Raw genomic sequence first — 20,303 nt, forward strand, 5'->3', positions numbered from 1 at the left:
TTAACTTATTATGAACAACTTGCTATGGCTGTACCTGGGGTACATATTATTTTACACATTGAAGAGGGAAGAAATTTAGGTAGTTTTCATCAATCTAATGCTGAGAGAATAGCAAATTCATGGTAAATCATACATTAACTGCGTTGGCAATCCCAGTACAATTAGATAAAGGAATACCCACTGGCCAAAGATATAAAGGCCCTCAGAACTTCTTGAATTTATCTTGGACTTTCAATATAAATTTATTTAGCCCTTACAATTTCCTGAGGACTATACTTCTAAACTTTCTAAAGTCAATGGGATCACCATTGACCCTGCCATTGGCAGGCAAGTTGCCTTTTGGTAATCAGTGTCAATGTTTGTATATAGGCCTACATATTTTTTATTGCAGTTTTCCTCTTCATGCTGTCTTGTTATTATCATTGTAATGTCCGTTTTCTTATACAGGTTAAGCTAAGCTTATGATGACTAAACCGACATCAAATGACCATTGCCTAACAAGGTCGGCCACTGTGAGGCACAACATTTGAGGTGACGCAAGCATTCTTGTAGTCAAAAGAAACTAAAGAAATGTAATTGCTCTCAGTTCCTCATGTTCTATTTTGCTGCGATTGAAACACCTGGCAAACGATTGAAATTTAGTCATGCAATAGTCCGGTAACAAAAACATTTAATTTTAATAAATTGCTAGATGCACAACTCTTTGGTAAGGGTTGCTGGGTTCAAATTCTATTAAATTTAATAGGTATAGTTGTTTAAAATATTTTTTTATATACTAGTTTAAGTTTCATTGGTATTGTTATAACATTTTCTATTTCAAAATTGTGTTCTTGTATGCCTTGATTAAAGTCTGTATATTTTGTCAGTTTGTTTTATCAATTTGGATGCACCACCTTTGAGTAAATTGATTGATTGACAACTAGTCTATTACCTGTGAACATGTCGCATACAGTAACAACAAATCCAATTACAGTAGCGTTGCATGGCGACTAATGGTAGGTATTTTATATAATATTTAAAGATGCACTGTCTGCCAAAAAAAAAAAAAAAAAATGGCAAAAAAATATCAAGATCTTTGAATAGTTCATTTTAAATAATCAAACTTCCAACCAAAAACAGAAAAAGGTATTATTTAACTTACGAGGACATTGTACATCATTCATATTTTTAGCTATTGTTACAACTCAAATAATAAATATATACAAATTTGGCAGTTCAAATACGGAATTGAATATTGATTCTATTTTTAGCTCATAATAGACAGTGCACCTCCTATTATTGACATCAAACTTGATTGAAATAAAACTGTTAAAATATGGGGGGGGGGAGAAATATAAATATAACGACTTTTATTCAATGAGTATTAAACACAACACACACACGAAAAAACAAACAATTTGGATACCGTGAATTGCATTTACTTTCATTTAATTTTATGTGACCTTCACCAAAGCATTTTTACAATATTTCAAACATACAGTATCTATACGGGAAGTTAATTGAAACGAGTTAACCAAATACTCACATGACGACTGGTGGTAATACCTGCATGCACGATCTAAAGGTAACTGCTGGCATCTGTAATTTAAGAGGCTAACTGACGTTGGAGCATCTCTCAATGATTTCCTTATACAGTATTTGGAATAATGTGAGCTTGGTACCTTGCATCTTCAGTCCCCGTTAAGTATAAAATTATGCCATTACTTACATGACAATTGAATTTAATATTCACCTCACAGTTAGCAGGAATAAATGCAAAAAAAAAAACACCACTGAAATTATATGAAATTTCAATGACACGACCATATACAGAACTAAACAGTACTGTACACGTAGTAAAGTAAGCAACAGACAGAATACATTACTGTGTAGTACAGCGTTATAAATTTGGTGCGGCATTTAAAGTTTAAGCATTTGAAATGATTGAGAAATGATTGATACATTCAAAACATTCATTGAAAAGAAAAAAATGACTGTAAAATTACCATACATATTATAGCTCTATGATTATACAAAGGACTAACTTCTTGATAATATTGACAATTTTGCAGAAATGATTCAGTCCAATTTATGTCCAAAAAAAAATATAGCCTTATAAAAATTAACCTGATTCCTGGATGACGATTTTGTCATGCATCCTAGTTTGACTTTTCCACTAAACACCAACCAACAAAAGAAACAGCACAAGCCACCTTCAGTACTATGGCTGTCTCTTATACACATCTAGATGTGTATAAGAGACAGTTATACTACCTAGAATAGCAAACACTAGGTTTTGCTCAATTATAATTCCAGGCCCACACAGTTATAACCTTTCACATTTGTTGTAATCCAGACCTGCCCAGACCCCAATTGAAATTTTGTCTTTTGTAAAACTTGTTTGTAAACCAGATTGTCATCAATAGTTAATTTTAGTGTAGATGTTGATATAGATTGCAAAATACTAAGCATTAAGTACAGTAGAGTCAACTCAGAATCAAAAGTATTTGTATTCATTGATAGTACTGTACTCTAAAATCAGCCGAATAAAACCAATAAACATATAGCAGAGTAGACAATCAAGTCTATGTTAATCATCAAATAGCATCACATCATTATTGCTCAGTGGAAAATCCAGTCAGAACTTAATCTAGAAATGTGAAGGATATATAGTTTTAGAACTGTTTAGCAATTGCTTGTCAATAAAATATTTGAAAGAATGAATGCTTCCCTTGACCAGGGACAATATTTTATGTTTCTTTTAAAAAATTTGTATGTACTGTAGCTAATGGTACAATATGAGTTTTGTATATGCAACTGCAAAATTGAGGCTGGTACTTGAAGGTTTCTATTGTCTTCGTTAGGTTGGGTATTCAGCTATGCCCATGGAACAAAGAACGTATCTGCACTGTCAGCGTCTTAGCGCGTCATTAAACTTTAAATTTGTATTTCTCGAAACGTGTTTAAGGTTTCTGCCAAACGTAGGTATCTTTAAACTTCTAAAACTTCATAACGAAAAGTTGGATTGTAAACATTATTCACCATTATAAAGAGAACACCTTTACTGAAAAATAATAATGTATTATCTCAAAATCCGAATTGGCTTGACTATGCCACATATGCTGGTAAAAATTGGCAAATATTGTTTGAGCTTCACCCATTGTAGTGAGTTTGTCTTTCACTATGATATACCTAGGCGAGACTTTATTTACACCTTGTTTAGCGAACCCGCCAACTGCAAATATTGATGAAAATTTTAGAAAAAAATTAAAGTCTTTCTGTGTTTTTATTACGCCCTCTGCTGCCTTGAAATCTCAAAACATAAGATATGTAAATTCCCTCCTAATTACATAAATTTGAAGCATTTAATATCCTATTTTACAATCACCAATAAAATCTACTTTTATTTTCTCTACTGTCTGGATGTTTTTGGCAAACCTATTTGCTGAATAAGAAAACAAAATGTTATTTTTACCTCGCCCTCTTCAGATGATATTTGAAAAAAAATAAGTACCCGAAACAAGGAATAAAAAAGGTCTTGCCTTAAATACAATCTATTTTACATAAATCTGAAATAAAAAAATATTTGTTTAATATGAGTTAACTTACTTTTAGAGTCATGATCACTTCCCACTGAAAAACAGGCCATAGATACTTTCCTTTGATGATGTTGTCAGAGTTGTCTTTGGACCAGCAGATGTTTGACTCACCGCCTTACTGACTGGTGGTGGGGGTTTAACCTTAATCCCTAGAGATGATGTTGATACTGAGACATCCATTCCTGGGATTTCAGTGCCATCCTCCATGAACATGTCATCAATTGAATAAAGATCCTCTTCAGGAACATTAGGAGCTGGACTAATAGGTGGAGACATACCTGGAGGAGCAAGACCTTGTGCTTGCTCACTGGGTTTCGATTCAATCTGGGACGATTGACCACTAGCAGAAGGTGGTTTACTTGCTTTTGTGGTAACCACTGATTTCTGTGGTGGAGGTTCAACAGCTAGAGGTTTGTTCTTCTCTTCCTGATTAGAATCAAATTTTGTAGCATCCAACAAAGCCTTTTTCTTAGCAACTTTTAATGACTTAGCAAGGGCTTCTTCTTTTTGCACCTTCTCTAGTTGTTGTTTGGCTGCTAATTGTGCCCTAGCCATGTGAGCCTGCATTTCCTTTGCTATGTGAGCCATCTGCTGAGCCTCCCTCTTATTCTTTTCATTTGCAGAAGCAGGTATCTCAACTAAATTTTTTGTCTCTGCTTTAGCCCTGACACGACCTCTACTAACACTTTTACGACCAGGCATCCTTCCAATGAATGCTGGTTTTGGAATGTTTGAAGCTGAAGGTGCAGTTGTTGTCACAGCAGAATCAACTTCACCTGATGATTTAGTAGGAACTGATTCACAGGTTGCAGGTTCTTGTTTGTTAGATTGTTCTGTTTGTGAAACTGGCTTTCCACTAAAGGCAGCAGCAATGTCTCCCTCACCTGGCAGATAGAGTTCTTTACTTCTTTCTCCATACCTTTCTGGTTTCTTCCCTGCAGTATATGGTATCTGGGGTTTCTGAGATTTACTATCGCCTTGGAAAATATCTACAGATTTACGAAGCTCTAGTTCTGGTGGAAGTTTAGGTCCCTCATATATAGGAGAGCCAGTGGTACATTCCTCATTGGTATGCTCTTGTTTTACTTCTTTTACATTGTCTTCATTCTTAAAGGCAAATTTGCCAAATCCACCGTCCTTTTTTGTCACTTTGATACTGGCTTGGTCCACTTTTTCATCTTGTTTACCCAGAGCAGCAGCCCTCATCAGCTCAAGCTCCTTTTCATAAGAAGGATTCTCATCAATGTATTTCTGAAAAAAAAAAAATCATTAACAATGATGTCAAATTACATAAATGAATAAATAGTTGTAACAATCTTAATTTAAAGTTCTACAGTATTTTACTAATGCAGTTCAGTACATTACTGTTATAGAAATTGTGTACTATAGTTTTAGAGACTTATTAAGTTACCATATTATATTTAATAGGAAATGCTTTCACCAAATTATTGTAAACACTTCCATTACACTGTTCCATATAATGATGTATTGCTCTTCACTAAACCCAAGTACAGTAATCCAACAAACCTGATAGGCTTTGTTATGTTCAACACTTTTCAAGTGCTCTGCTGAACAAGCTGCATCACCAAAGAATTGCTTGCAGAGTTTGCAGTAAAATCCATTAACTGGCATCATGAAGTCAACACCTGATTGTGAAAGATTTTGTAATAATATTAGGGGTTTTATGGCAGTGTACCTTAGTTGCTACTGTGTACAACAAAACATTTTGGCAAATGGGAAAAATTTTAGAGAATACGTCAAAATGAATTAAGAATGAATAAACATATAGTATTTTCAATATACTAACACACATTGAAATATAAAAGTTTTCCTATGTGTATACATTCAAGTATTTTGTTTTCATTTTCTTCAATTTCTATTAATTTCTCAAACAATATAAAATCTTTTAAATGGATAGCTTTTGATGGGTCCTGTAGAAATTAAATTTTAATATAATTGTATATAAGCTATCAAAATATATGTACATTGCGAGCAATTCAAATGTTAGTCACCATTAATAAATTCTGGAATAATGCATACCTTTCAGAGGAGCAGCAACAGTCTTTGATGATGGTGGTGGCCTGGCATTTGTAGTCATATCTGATAGCCAGGGCCGATCAAATGGGTCACATCTCTGAAAACAAATATTAGCATTTAGAAAATCAAGTGAATGTAACATCAAGTAATGAAATCATTTGAAAAAATATAGTACTTTTTTGGTACAATTTTTATTATTTCATTACGTATTTTATGTGCAAGTATCAAAGGATACTACTGTAGAGAACTTTTCACTCCCCAATTCCTTTAAAAATACAAGCATACACACAAGATGCTCTACATAGACAAGTCACATTAGTGGGTTTAGGGAGTATAGTTGTTTTTGGTTGTGAGAAAAAATATTATTACTGTGACAGGAGTTGAACCCAGGACCCTGTGATGGCAAGTACCGTTACTACCAAGCTACAGTATTTGACTTCATTCCATAATTAAAGTAAGTCGGAGGGCTCCTCATTCAGGAATTTATTCCATGCAACTTGCAAAAAAACTGAGGATAAAGATGCAAAAATATTCAATATCAAAAGCCCATACAGTACCATCATTAGAATGTTAATGTTTTCCTATCAGCCTTAATTGTATTACAACATCACATACTGATCTCTCAATTAGCTGCAAGGAGTATCTTAATAATAATGGTCGACTTATAGAGCGCATATCATAGACCTCTATGCGCTTAACATAAATAAGAATACAAATGTAATGATACTTAATAACTAATCCTACTCCTTAAACTAAGCATGGTTTGGCCTTTGGCTCCGAGGAGTTACCATCAAACATCAAATATCACTCTCCAATAGACTAACATTTTAAAAATTAATAAAATTATGTTGTCAGTTCTGTACATACAAAATTGTAGTTTGTGCATGCTGTAAAATTTGAGTGGCTTAAACATGGTTGTACTGTATTTACGTAGGGTCCAAATACAGTAATTTATCCTGAAAATTGTTTGCATGATCATGCTGTTGGACTCTTTGTTAGAAAGTTTGCACGCCTTCCCGGTAGGGCAAACTGTAAGATGAACCCTCAGTGACTAGCAAACATTACCACAGGTAATCGTGACCCGAGTTGGCATGGTAGGCCTACCTAGAATGGTATCAAATATCGGTGTACGGTAAGAATGGCCCCGGAAAAAATGGCCCCGGAAAAAATGGCCCCGGAAATAATGGCCCCGGAAAAAATGGCCCTGGTAAAAATGGCCCCATATGACAGGTAGGTAAAAATGGCCCCAATACTTACCTACATTCTCAAATATCACAAAGTCATCTTTATAAATTTCTTATGCAGTTTATTCAATGTACATACACAGCAGCTAGCCATCACACAACAATCCAAAACAGACACAACCCCTCCTAATGAAATTTGCAGGTGGCCAAACAAAACATGCTATTAATGAGTGCATCTAGGCAGGGACACAATTGATTAAATTAGTAGCATGATTTGTAAAAACATGAAAATGTGCTAAATTGCCTTAAAACCCACTTTCTTGTCATTAATGCCCGATATCCATAAACTCTCACCTTTAAACACAAGTATAGTAGAACTAATGCATTTAAATATTCCTTGTTTGTGAACTATCCACGAATTTGGAAACTTATTCCTCGTTATATTCGTGATAAAGCTTTGTACAATTTTGGAGGGTTTAAAAGAGCTCTAAAGCTTGTTATCAATAGCATTTAATTTTAGGATATCCCTGATTTCTTTTATGTACTTTTAGTTGGGAACGCCACTTGACAGTTTTTTTAATTGTTTACTTTTGGTCACCTTCAGGAGCTAAGGTACTTTTATGTAATTTTTTTTTTTCCTGGAAATTGAATAAAATAAAAATTTAAAAAAAAAATAATAAAATTAGGGTTTAGAGAACATATTGTGGGCATTTATAAGGGTCACTTTGGTAGATCAGCATGATTGCACATACAGATTATAGCACGGCTTTGGAGGAAATACTGAAATTGATTAAATATTTTGTGTATTAAAGCTTGTAAAATATACCCTTTAAAAAGAAACATTAAAAAAAAATATATACATATAGACGATAATATGGAAGGTAAAATATTCAAGGAAGTAAACATATTGATATATGGTAAACAAACAAATATATTAAAAGAAGTTCATATGCAATGATACAAACAAAACAATGCACACAGAGTCAGGGCAGCACACATAAACATGCATAATAAACATTTATAGGACTAATCATGGATAACAGAGAAAATTAAAACTATGAAAGCAAACAGATAAATAATAATACTTGACAGAGTAATTAATAAACATACAAGTTACCCACTTAATCTTCAAGACATGCACTTTAGATTAACCAGTATAAGTAGCTACAGCAATAAATTTGTATGTTTACAACTTATAAAGTTAATTGTATAAGCAACTATTCTTACCTGTAGGTGTTTCTTTGAATGAAGATGAATAAACACTTCATTCAATCTGGCCAGTGACATTTTGCATACCTTGCAAAAGTGAAACCCAGGATCAAAATAAGAAAATTCAAACTGAAACTTTTCCTTTGGCTTGCTTCGCTTACTACTTTCTTCATCTGATTGTTTGCTTCTTTTGCTGTCGTACCTCTTGTCTTCAACAAGGTTCTTTTCCCGACTTGACACCTTGATTAGAGAAAAAATTAGTTATGAATTTAAGGTATTAATGAGTTAAACATACTCTAGTAGCCTAGGTATGAACAAGTATAAAACGTAATTTAATGTAGCACTTGTACTGTATTACAATCATTTATAGATTAACAAGCAAGCTTAAGAAATTGTTTGAAAAGGATAAATTGATTCTGCCAACTACACTATATACAGTATGTGAACAAAAATAATTCTGTAATTGTATGAGACAGTTGTTAATATTTGTTGTTGAATTCTTATAATGTAAATATACTTGCTGCAGATTTGTCTGTCAATGCAAATCATTTACCTAGTACTTAATTGAAAATAAAAATACTACAATGACACTATTTAAAGTGGGAATGCTACCAATGTACATACAACACCATTTCAGTGAGTTAATTTTTTTGTGTTAAATTCCAAAGAAGTGGAACTTTGAAATAACTACCTGAACCTCAATCCTAATCAAATACTAATAACAACTATCAGGATTTCAAAAGTAATATAATATTACTACCTACATTATGGAATTCTCACTCAAGGAGCTGAGTATGTGTTCCATATGTGTTTAATCCAATGACCGACGGTAATAATGTGAAGTGCTTAGAGGTCTAAAACAACCTTATGAAACAATAATGAAAGAAAGTTCAAACTTACACTTTTATTTCTTCGCCATTCTTCTCTACTGTCTCTTCGTTTCGGAGAGAATCTTTGCCTTACATGTTGAGGAGAGTCTCTGTTTGATTGACGATTATCTTTAGTATCCCTGCTTCTATCACCTTTTGCTACAATATCTTGTTTCTGTGGTGAAAGACTATTTCTTTCGTGGCGACCACGAACTGCATGCTTCCTGTCAGGATCACCTTGCTCAGTACTTGGCAATCTTTTCCACTTAGAAGAGGATTCTCGGTCTGGTGATTCTGAAAAACTTCTAGATTCCCTTTCACAGCTTTTCTTAGTGTCTTGTTTCTCAAATTCTTTAGCATCATTCTTTTTTTTATTCTTTTTCTCTGTGTAGTCTCTCCTAAGTTGATGAATCTGATTAGCAATTGCATCTTGAAGCATAGTATTTTCCATTAAAACGGGATCCTTATTATCTTTGTGATGCTGCCGCTTCCGCATTAAATATGATTGCTGCTTACGTAATCTACAAAGTTCTTCTTCCAGCATATCCATGCGACGAAGATAGATTTCTTTCTCACTTTGTATTCGCTTCTTCCTTTCCATTATCTCTTTTTTTGCATTTGATTCTTTTTTTCGTTTCAAAATCTCTTGAGTCTTTTTATCTATCTCGTCCTCCAGCTCTTTTCTGGTAACTTGGCGGTGTTTTGCAATTTCTTGAAACTTCTCTTTCACTTCCATGACAGCCTGTTTTTTTGCATAACGCTCCTCATCTTCATTTAGTTCAATATTCTTTGCTTTCTCTGACCAATCTGTGTCAGCACTTTCTCTGGTTTCATTTAAAGGTTCCTGTTCATCTTCAGAAGAAAGGTATTCAGTGCTTACAACAGCTGGCCTCTCTGTGACAAGTCCAAGTCTGCGATTTGTTTCCTTCTCAATGTCACCAAATGAACGTTCATTAGGCTTCTTTGACATTGTCTTCCTTTCTTCTTCAGATCCAGAATTATCACTTATATATTTCTGACGTTTCCTGTGATCTCTATCATCTTCATCACTGCTTGCTCTTTGACGCTTTGACTTGCGTTTATGCTTCCTTGACTTATCATGAGGCCTACTACGTGATTTCTCTGGCTGCTCAAATATGTCCATGGTATTTCCAGTACCCTCCAGGTGAGGTGGCCCACCTCCATATGTGTGCTGCTGTTGATAACCATAATTAGGTGGATAATGATTGTAGGGAAATTGTTGCTGCCATGGGTTAGCATTGAATTGAGGGGGATGTCCAGGAGGTGGTTGGGGTAGTCCATGTGCCACATGTTGTACCTCACCTGGTGGAAATCCATGACCCAAAACTGGAGGATACCTATAATCAAAGGGTGGATTTTGAGGGTTAAATGGAGGGTAGTTACCATACTGGACAGGTGTTGGATGCCTATAATTTGAGTAATTGAAATTTGGAGCTGTTGTAGGAACACCGGAAAAACTCTCATCATTACCGTCTTCTGCTTTGAATGTCTGCTTGTCATTTGCTTTTTGCATTTTATCAGGCACATCTGCTTTCATCAATGTATCAAGGTCTCCTTCAAAACCCGAGCTTAAAAATGAGGCTGACTGATCAAACATACCAAGCTGTACATCTTTACTACTTTCTGCTGGTTGATTACCAGGTTTAACCTCATCTGCTTTCAGGTAACCGGACTCGCCACGTGTTTCTTCCTTAGTTGTTGATGAAGTTTCTTCACTTCCTTTTTGCTGTTGGATCTTTTTGGCAAGGTCAAAATCAAATCCAATGGCAGACAATATTCTCTGTACTTGAGTATTCTGAAAATCAGGCTGGTTAGTTACCTGTGATTCCTGTCTTTTTAAATCTACATTTGATGATGTTGATTGAGGCACATACTTTTCATCATTCTCCTTAGTGACTGACTGATAACTTGAAGTTACCAACTCTTTAGTGGTGTAAGTTTCTTCTGGTTTATATTGTTCATTTTCTAGTTTATATTCTTCATTTTTTGGTTCATCCTCACCGTACAGGAACTCTTCCTCATCATCAATTGACGGGAACCCAAACCTCCCAGTATTTGTTTTTACTTTCCCTTCAGCATTGTCATCCAACAAATCAAGGCCAGGCAAAGACCCTTCAAGATTTCTAGAGAAGATATTTGAATATGCAGATGACCCAGGATCTTGTGATGTGGGTGTTGGTTTATTCTTTAGGATGGATTTGATTTGTTTGTCGGGTTCTTGTTGGCTCAATATAGGAGTGGGATTTGTTGTGCGCTTTAAGATTGACTTAGCAGGCTTAGCACTAGGTACAGCTAAACCTGCCGCAGCTTTGAGTGTCTCAGTCAATGTCTTTGTCTCTTCTTTGACATTTGAGACTTGGTTTGCATTCAAAGTTGAATATCCCATCTTTGTGAGGTCATTCAAAAGTTTCTGTACAGAATTGTTACTCTCATCCGAACCACTCCCCTTATGTATTTTTAGCATACTAGAATTAGAGGATTTACGAGGATCCCTGCTATCAAGTTCCTTACGAGGATCTCTGCTATCAAGTTCCTTATGAGACGGCATCTCCACAAGACCTGAAGATCTTAGTCTGGGATCATTCATTTCTTCAGGATGACTTCTCTTTTCCACATGTTCTAAATATTCATGGTTTTTCATAGTTTGTCTGTTGTCCAAATGTCCGTCTTTTGTTGTAAGCTTCTTGGCTCTACTACGACCTCTAACAGGAGAAGATGATCTGCTGCTGCTGCTACTGCTGCTCCTACTAGTACTACTGCTAGTACTCCTACTACTACTCCTGCTGCTTCTGCTGCTGATACTTTGACTTCTATTTCTATTGTAATCATCAAATTTCTTATTCTGCTTTTCACCATTATATTTGTTTCCTCCTCTTCTTGAATCATATTTGTCCATCTGGCTAACAAGGTGGGACTCTTCACGACTTGGAAATTCATAACTGTAAAACAATAGCAATATAGTAACTAATAAACTCATTTTTAATTGTTTAATACAGCCCAATACAACATTTGTTTTAGAGTGATTTTGCCGATATGTATTAACAGAGGAAAAGAAATTAAAACTTTATTTTATATTACTGATAAAAAAAAAAATATATATATTTTCATCATCTTGTTAACACGCTTGCTGCCAGCGACGAGTATACTTATTCCACAGGGTGTTGCTGAGGGCGCCAGGGACGTCTATAGTCGTACAAATTGGTGTACTCTAGCGTTTATTCAGCCCATGAAATTTGGAAAAAATTAATTAGGTCTGCAAAAATTTGCCGACCTTAAATTCTTCGAGGTTCGCAGTCTCAGCAATTTTTTACCACCAGGCCTATAGTATAAACTACGATTTTTCCAGATGCTCGACTTTACATCGTAATCTACAGATCGTGATTTTGTTAATTATCTCTATTAAATCAATATATTTTTGGTGAAAGAATGGTTGCCCATGAATTTCACGTCGGCAATCGGCAACCATATTGCTGAGCCAGAAAAGATGGAACTTTTTGCTGACCAGGCCTACATTTCTTTACTTCAAAAATTTCTTGGAAAGTCATAACTTGGACTGAAACAGGCAATAGCAGAAACTAAATTTAACATATATCGTCAAACCAAGGAAATTGGTTGTTCGTAGACAGATTTGTTTGTACAATAATTATTTTTAATAGGCATACGCACGGTGTGTAATTGCCCTTCTCGCCTAGCTAGGCCTAGTTGTTTCTTAGGCTAGGTAGGAGTGACGCTAACCAGTCAAGGCCTAAAACATCGTCTAATTGAAGACGCGTGTGCTGCGTATATTGTAATGCTTATCTAAATCTATTATTTGTCTTTATTGTACAGCATTATCATCATATTTAAAATGTTTTTTATTATCTAAAAACAACTAAATTAAACATATTGTAGGCCTAATCCTACAATCCACCTAAACACAAACACGACGTTGATACTGTCAAGTACTGTACATGTGTGGAAACTCCCAGATAGATCATTCTGGGCAAGCGCATGGACATGCATGGGCAGTTTTTGAGCACAGACAGCCTGTGTTGATACAATCATAGCTTTTAAGAAACTGATATTTCCAATGCTAAAGATAACATGAAAACAACATTTCTTCAGTGATTTTCTTATGTAACACTTATACTACACATTTAAATTATTACAAGGAACTGTACAACTACCATTTTGTTTTAACTTCCGTTTTGTTGAGTTGCACAATGCCTATACGGCCTTGTTAAAAAACACTATTATGTTAAACAAGTGTTTCCGTAGTTAAATATAGTTTTTATTATTATTATTATTATTATTATTATTATTATTATTATTATTATTATTATTATTATTATTCTTTCACCAACTATATATTGATTTAATAGAGATAATTAACAAATCATGATCTGTAAGTCTGTAGATGACGATGTAAAGTCAAGCGTGTGGAAAAATTGTAGATTATACTATGGCCTAGGTAGTAAAGAATTGCCGAGACTGCCGACCTCAGAGAATTTAAGGTTGGCAAATTTTTGCCAACCTAATTTTTTCCAAATTTCATGGCCTGCCCTCCTTAAAATCCACTCTTATTATCTAGAGTTTACCAATGTTATCGCCCATCCACCCTAAAAATGTCTATCATCCATCCTTAGACGTGATCGACAAATTATTCAAAAATGAGAGACTCGTTTTGACGTAAATTCTATTGTATTCTGATAGTGTACAGTTTGGGACTGTTTATGAAGCCTACCGTCTAGATGCGTATATTCCGTTTGGCTTTTGCTCCTCTCACGATCATGCCTGACTGAGTGTGAATTGTTACCCCGTCCAAACGCATTCACAACACATGGTTTATTACAGAGTACGTCACATACAAACTAATGTACATCATCATCATCAAGCTTTATTTTATAACGTACATCGTCCAAACTGACTTGCTATAGGCCTACAGTAGGCCTAATTAATTCTCCTAGAACTACTGTACTACTCTACTACTACGCCTAGGCCTAGTAATTTACAATGATGTTGGCCTATATGGACGAATTAGAAATTGTACAGACCTATCTATACCTCCGCGGAAGAACATACGGTAAATACTGTATTTAATATTATAATTTATAATCAGGATACAGCATGGATACGACAGTCTGGAAAGCATTCAAACATTTTTAAAACTCAAAACATCTACCTACGCAGGAAACAAGCGAGAAATTCCCATCCATATTATGTCCTATACATTATATACCTGGTTGCAGACATAGGCCTAAACAAGAAAATTTGCTGTGACCATGAAACAAGCACTGTGCTGTACATAGTATTAGTAGTAGAAGTGTAGCAGCAGCAGTCCAACCTCCTATATTTTAATAATTAATCATCTTATTAGTTTTTAAGGATTTTTAAAAAGTTTTAACAGGCCCACATACAGAAACATCTTTTCCATTTCTGCTATAATAGTCGCTATTAATTAAATTTCAACGAACTACCACCAACCCCAGTCGCTAAAATGAGCGCACATGTTTACGATGACGAATAAAAGTGTGTGGAAGTCAGCTCAGCAACTTACTTGACACCGCAAAGCTAGATTTTCGCGAAGTGCACGTAAACAACACAATTGCATGCTGTTCCATCCTCCTTTACCACAAAAGCCGACTTACCCACGAAAACTCGGGAAATCAAACTAGGGTCTCTTATCATAGCTAATAATACTCTAATTATCAGGAAGGTTAGACCGCGGTACATGAAGGGCTATCGCGGCTGGAAAAGTCATTATCTCAGAGGGGTGCTGCCATAGCAATAACAATCAATTCATACTGAGTTTACTATAAAAAGAAAAAAAATCTATTTTGTTGAAAATCGTATGAAATATATTAACATTTGTCTTTAGCAGAAAAAACTGTCCTACCTACGAGTTCGAATCGTAAAAAACGAGCCCTTTTACGAGAAGTTACAAAAGTACAGGGCTATTACTGGGCCTAGCCTAGGCTGACTTGGTACAGGCGCCGTCGTACGACGACATGAAGTTTCTGAAAAAGGCGGATGAATATATTGGTTTGAACGTGATTTAGTTTGAATCCATTTATTAGTAATATTTTTATTGATGAAAATTAGGGTGTAAAATATTTAGAAACTACTTTAAATGTACGAATCGTTTAATATATAATTGTTTGTTGTAAATAAAAATAATACAACGGTAATTGGGAACTATTTTGCCAGCGTAATGACAGAAAAACTTCAGCAGTAAATAATAAAAGAGCACTTGGTTTGATCGTGTCGTCATATGTTGTAAATTTGTAAACAGTGGTTGACAATACTGAGAGATGAAAAAAATTAGGTCGGCAAAAATTTGCCGACCTTAAATTCCCAGAGGTCGGCAGCTTCGGCAATTTTTCACTACCTAGGCCTATAGTATTAACTACGATTTTTCCGAACGCTCGAACTTACATATCCATGCATGTCCATGCGCATGCCCAGAATGATCAATCAGGGATTTCCCACATGTACTTGTTAGTAGTGAAGTCACGACTCACGATATGATCGTGATTGCGTTTAAACGGACGGTAGGATTAGGCCTACAATTATGTTGTTTTTAGATAATAAACAACATTTTAAATATGACAATAATACTGTAAAATGAAGACAAATAATAGATTTAGTCAAGCATCTACGCGGTCCATGTGGCTTCAATTTGGCGATGTTGTAGGCCTTTGTTGACTAGGCCTAGTGTCATTCCTACCTAGGTCTAGCCTACGAAACGACTAGGCGAGAAAGACAAGACGACTGTACACAATTCGTACGTACTGCATGCCTATTATAAATAGTTATTGTACAAACAAATCTGTTTTATGAACCACCAATTTCCTTGGTTTGACGACGTACATGAAATTTAGTGTCTGCTGTAGCCTGTTTCAGTCAAAGTTTTGGCTTTCCAAGCAGTTTTTGAAGCCGTAGAAAAAAACTGTTTAACAACACCTTTTTTTTCTAATAAATTATAACAAAAACCGGATGATATTGTTGCATTTTATTATTTCTGTTAAACATTTGTGTTTGTGAGCATGGAGTATTGTGAAAGTAGTTCCAGTTTACTGTCTGCCTGAGAATTGATTCTGCTTATACTGTTCCCTGGTTTATCTAATTACTTAACACTTATCTGATATCCTGTGGAGCTTGTAATTAGCTCAAGGACACTACACCCTGGTTGCAAGAGGCAAATTTTGGTAAAGGAGGATGGAACCTCATGGATCTAAAAACTACAAAACAGGACAGAAAGGTCCATAAAGTATACATACGTTTTAATGAAAATTAAAACAATATTTTGTTAAATGGAAGAATGCTAGCTAGCGATTAAAATAATTCGTTTTTTATCGAAGGTAAATGTAGCTAGGGCCTAGAGAATCTACTACTTAGATTGCGATAGAACACGCTGCTGCACTGTCGTTGGTTCGTACTGGTCGGCTAGGTTAGGTAGTGGAAACTCACACCTTCTCTACAATAGTTTACACTTGGTACTAGAGGTTCATAAAATACAGTAGATGTTTTATTAAACAAGCCTTTCCACCGTGTGACGTCGACGGCCTGAGACTGGCTGGCTGTTTATCTGGCTCTAACTTGGCATCGAACGTAATTAGGGGATTATCGTATCATGTTTCAAGATGGGTATATCTAGATAAAGTTCGACGTGAACCAGGTTTATAACTTTAAAGCTATTCTTTTTCATTCTTGTCGAATTTTGTTTTCTATACAGCTTTGCCTGCTTTTTGTTTGTTCTGTGCCGTCTGTGCATTTTGTCTTTGCCCTACACCTTTCTTTTCTTTTTTTTTTTTCTTTTTTTTTTTTTCATTGTAAAGGAGGCTAATTTCTTGTACAAGGTTAGCTCATTTATTGGTCTCCCCACCATTCTTGATCTTTGTGTGTCCCTCTGTGATTTCTTGGCGTCCCATTTTTGAGAGATGTGCCATTGTTTGGGGAACGTTGATTAATATTGATAGAACGCTACAGTTTCCTCACCCCATGCATGGGTCTTTCCGGTATACTTGCCAAAGTGAGCATGCAGACAATATCTTTAGTTGGCATGTACAAATATGGCAAAGACAAGCCAAACCAGTCACTCGTCGCAAATCATGTTTCAGAGAAAATGGCCAAAACATGCTGGAATGTCAAATTTTTAAAAATCTATTTTATTGCACTAAAACAACCTTTATACATCATGCTATGCTGTTATTTTCCCCATTTTCAATGTGAAAACAACACTGCATGAGAAATGCCTGAAATCATATACTTTGAAGGCTGATTTCTCATATATCGTTCTTTAAACAGATGTATGTTTTAAGTGCTTGTAACTTCTTAAGTAAATATCGGATTTGAATGATTTTTTTTAGCATTTTATAGCTTTTATTTTACTATTTAACAATGTATTAATAACTCAAAATCAATTTTTGCGACAAGTGACTGGTTTGGCACAAATAAAGCTTTTTCATTCTTACAAAAAACTCTTACAACGAACTTCAACAGAATTTGAAAAGTTTAATACTGTACACTATTACCTTTTCTGTTGGTATTGATGGGTTTCAACAGGTGGTCCTAGTCGCTGCATTGCAGATGGCTTCTCATTTTTATAATGATCATTATCCACAGTTATTCTTAGTGATTCAGTGTCTTTAAACTCTTTCTAAATATTGATGAATGCAAAGATTAAAGTTAGCAAAATATAAACATTATTAATTTATTATATAAATTTAAAAAAAAACAATGAATTAGCTACTGTATGATACAATTTTTCAATCTGACTTTACCTTGTTCACAACAAATTCAGTCATATGTTCAAATCAACTGCTGAAACTCACAATAATAATAAGCAATTTTTGCATTGTGAGGATCTTGCAACACATTTAAAAATGCTCTTTCTGTTTTTTTTTAAAATAGCCTCTAGTAAGGATATTTCTTGATCAGATAATCCAAGTGATGTACTTTTTAGCTGTTCAGGACAGAGTATGACTGCAACAACTTCAGAATTATCAGAAGATATCTAGGGTTATTGATTTAATAGGCCATGTAAACTAAATTAGTTTCTGTGATCTTTCAGTTGTCACAATGCCAGTTTTTTAACGTTTCATTTATTTGGTCCAAACAACAATAACACTGACTTCCGTGTTCCGAGTTTGAACTTAGTTTGAAAACTAAGCCAAAGGAAAAGAATATGACAAACTAATATGAGAAAATCTGTTTTAAATGTGGCAGCGAAAAATGAAGTGATCAGAGACAAGAAATAATTTTTTTTTACATGGCCATATTATAAGGCTTGATTCCAAGGCTTAGGGAGGACTTCAACATCAAAATTTGTTTTGTATTGTGAGTCTGAAAAACAAAATATTTATTAATGCATAATTTATGATAAGCATGCATTAGTTTCTGAATCAACGTACAGCACGTTCCAGTAGAAAATGGTTTTGCTGTCAAACCCACAAGAGAGTGTTGCTTTCATAGCATAATTTTTAAAAAGAATAAAAAATTCACTGCTGTAAACCAATATTCCGCAAACTGTAACAACTGGGTGCCATAAACACATTTAACCACATCCCAACCACTGAGTCGGATGGGTATTTTTCGTCCAAAAGCACAAACATTTTGTTCGTGTGGTGGTGATCTTTGATTATAAGACTGTAAGAGCAAATTTGGTAGTAGAGGGATATTTTTATAGCACCTCATTTTAGAATGCATTAACGGAATGTTGCTGAAGACAGCAGCTAGACCCTAGTAATACGGACAGATTCTAAATAAAATGGAAATTCAGTAACTATTAATTAAATATTTTAGTCAGCACGAAAACATAGGCCTAATAGTAATAATAGTTAAGTATGTGTACAATACTACTATTATCGCTTTTGAAAATCAATAATAATATTATATATATAGCCCAAGCTTAGATAGGTACACTACAGTACAAACATAACAAATGTTCATATTACCTCCAACAGGCACTAGACCATACTGTAATGTATTTTAAGTGCACGGATGATACATCAAAAACCAGGTGAAATTAGCGCAGAAAATTGCTAGAAAAATGTGTGCAGAATAAGCACTGTAAAATATATTGGCTATTATATAAAGAAAGGTAAAAACCTATTTCTGCACGGAAATCAGCCCATATTTTCTGAAAACGTGCGAACAGATTCCTTGGCCTAATTTTTGCGCGAAAGATATACAGTATTCCCTGGGCAGGCCTTATTTTACAATCTGGGCCCAAGCTGGTCCTAGTTAAAATTACCTGAAATGGTTTCTGCATAAGTCTTGGATCTTCGTGACTCATCACCATAGGCAGTGAATACATAGCACCACCAGCAGCATTCATTACAGAACCAGAAGAATTGGCTTGAGGCTGCATTTTATGGCCTGGTGGTAAATCTGAAATTGCAGGTGGGATTGGGCCCAGTTGCTCACTAATTGGTCTAAACCCTGGTCCCAAGCTTCCGGAGGGAGCGCCATAGTATGGATCTGTTGTTGGAAGTGGTTGCTCTACTTGGTGCCTTGATGCTTTCGGAGGCGACACAGACCTAGGCATAGCCATAGGCCTAGGCAATGAACATTCCCTACTTTTGCTACGACGACCATGGCTTGAATCATCATCATGCCTAACCCTGTTACTACTCGACCGCTTTTCATCATAACTTCTTTCAGAACTTCCTCTACTACTACGGCGAGAGGGGCTTCGGCTATGGTGAGTTCTACTCGCACGTTCACGAGATCGTCTAGGACTTGGGCTCCGAGTCCTTGATCTCCTTGAACGGCGATCAAAACTTCCTCCCCGACCCCTACCTCGTCCTCGCCATCCACCCCGTCCTCGTGCAGGTGGCCTGCCTCTAAAAATACCACCTCGTGCTTGACGGTCAAATCCACGTTTAGCCGGAGGACCCATTAGTTAAATCCCTTAAAACTTAAGCCTAGTCTAGCAAGCCCTTATTTTAAGCACTGATAATCTACATAAAATAATAGTTATCAGTTCGTAATAGTAAATTTATCTTCTCTACTCAAATGGATCTGTACACACAAGCATCATCGACAACTTAACTATATTTTCGGGAATTTGGAGGATTAAAAAATGCGTTTTAAACACGTCATAGGATTTCTAAATCCATATACTTGACTGACGCTTCAACAAATTTAACGCGTTTTCTCTTTATACAACGCAAATTATTTTATAGCCGATAAGTACAGCTTGCGCATGCGTCGTCAGAGGCCCTCTCTATCTCGCTTAATCGTGAGGGCGCTATCACGATTTTTTTGTGTCTGTGCCCCTTTCGGGGGCAAAGATGGGTGCAGGTCAACTCGGCCACAAGTCAACTCGGCCACAGTCAACTCGGCCACAAGTCAACTCGGCCACAAATCAACTCGGCCATAAAAAGTTCGGCTGCAGTCAACTCGGCCACAAGTCAACTCGG

At 35.5% G+C, this 20,303-nt stretch overlaps 1 protein-coding gene across 1 annotated transcript; it reads right to left on the reverse strand.

Annotated features, from left to right (window-relative positions):
- Positions 1–2,690: 2,690 nt before the first annotated feature.
- On the reverse strand, positions 2,691–19,956 carry LOC117115328 (serine/arginine repetitive matrix protein 2-like). The gene is made up of 7 exons (XM_033259075.1): positions 19,133–19,956; positions 17,412–17,536; positions 8,909–11,837; positions 8,027–8,248; positions 5,619–5,712; positions 5,106–5,224; positions 2,691–4,829 (listed from the first exon to the last, which is right to left on the reverse strand). Exons 1-7 carry the CDS (start codon positions 19,778–19,780, stop codon positions 3,603–3,605), a joined length of 5,364 nt encoding a protein of 1,787 aa, XP_033114966.1. The 5' UTR covers positions 19,781–19,956; the 3' UTR covers positions 2,691–3,602.
- Positions 19,957–20,303: the final 347 nt, after the last annotated feature.

This window comes from Anneissia japonica, unplaced genomic scaffold (genome assembly GCF_011630105.1).
Source record: "Anneissia japonica isolate Jap-2015-1 unplaced genomic scaffold, ASM1163010v1 scaffold287800_len1627635_cov199, whole genome shotgun sequence".
Taxonomy (NCBI): Eukaryota; Metazoa; Echinodermata; class Crinoidea; order Comatulida; family Comatulidae; genus Anneissia; species Anneissia japonica.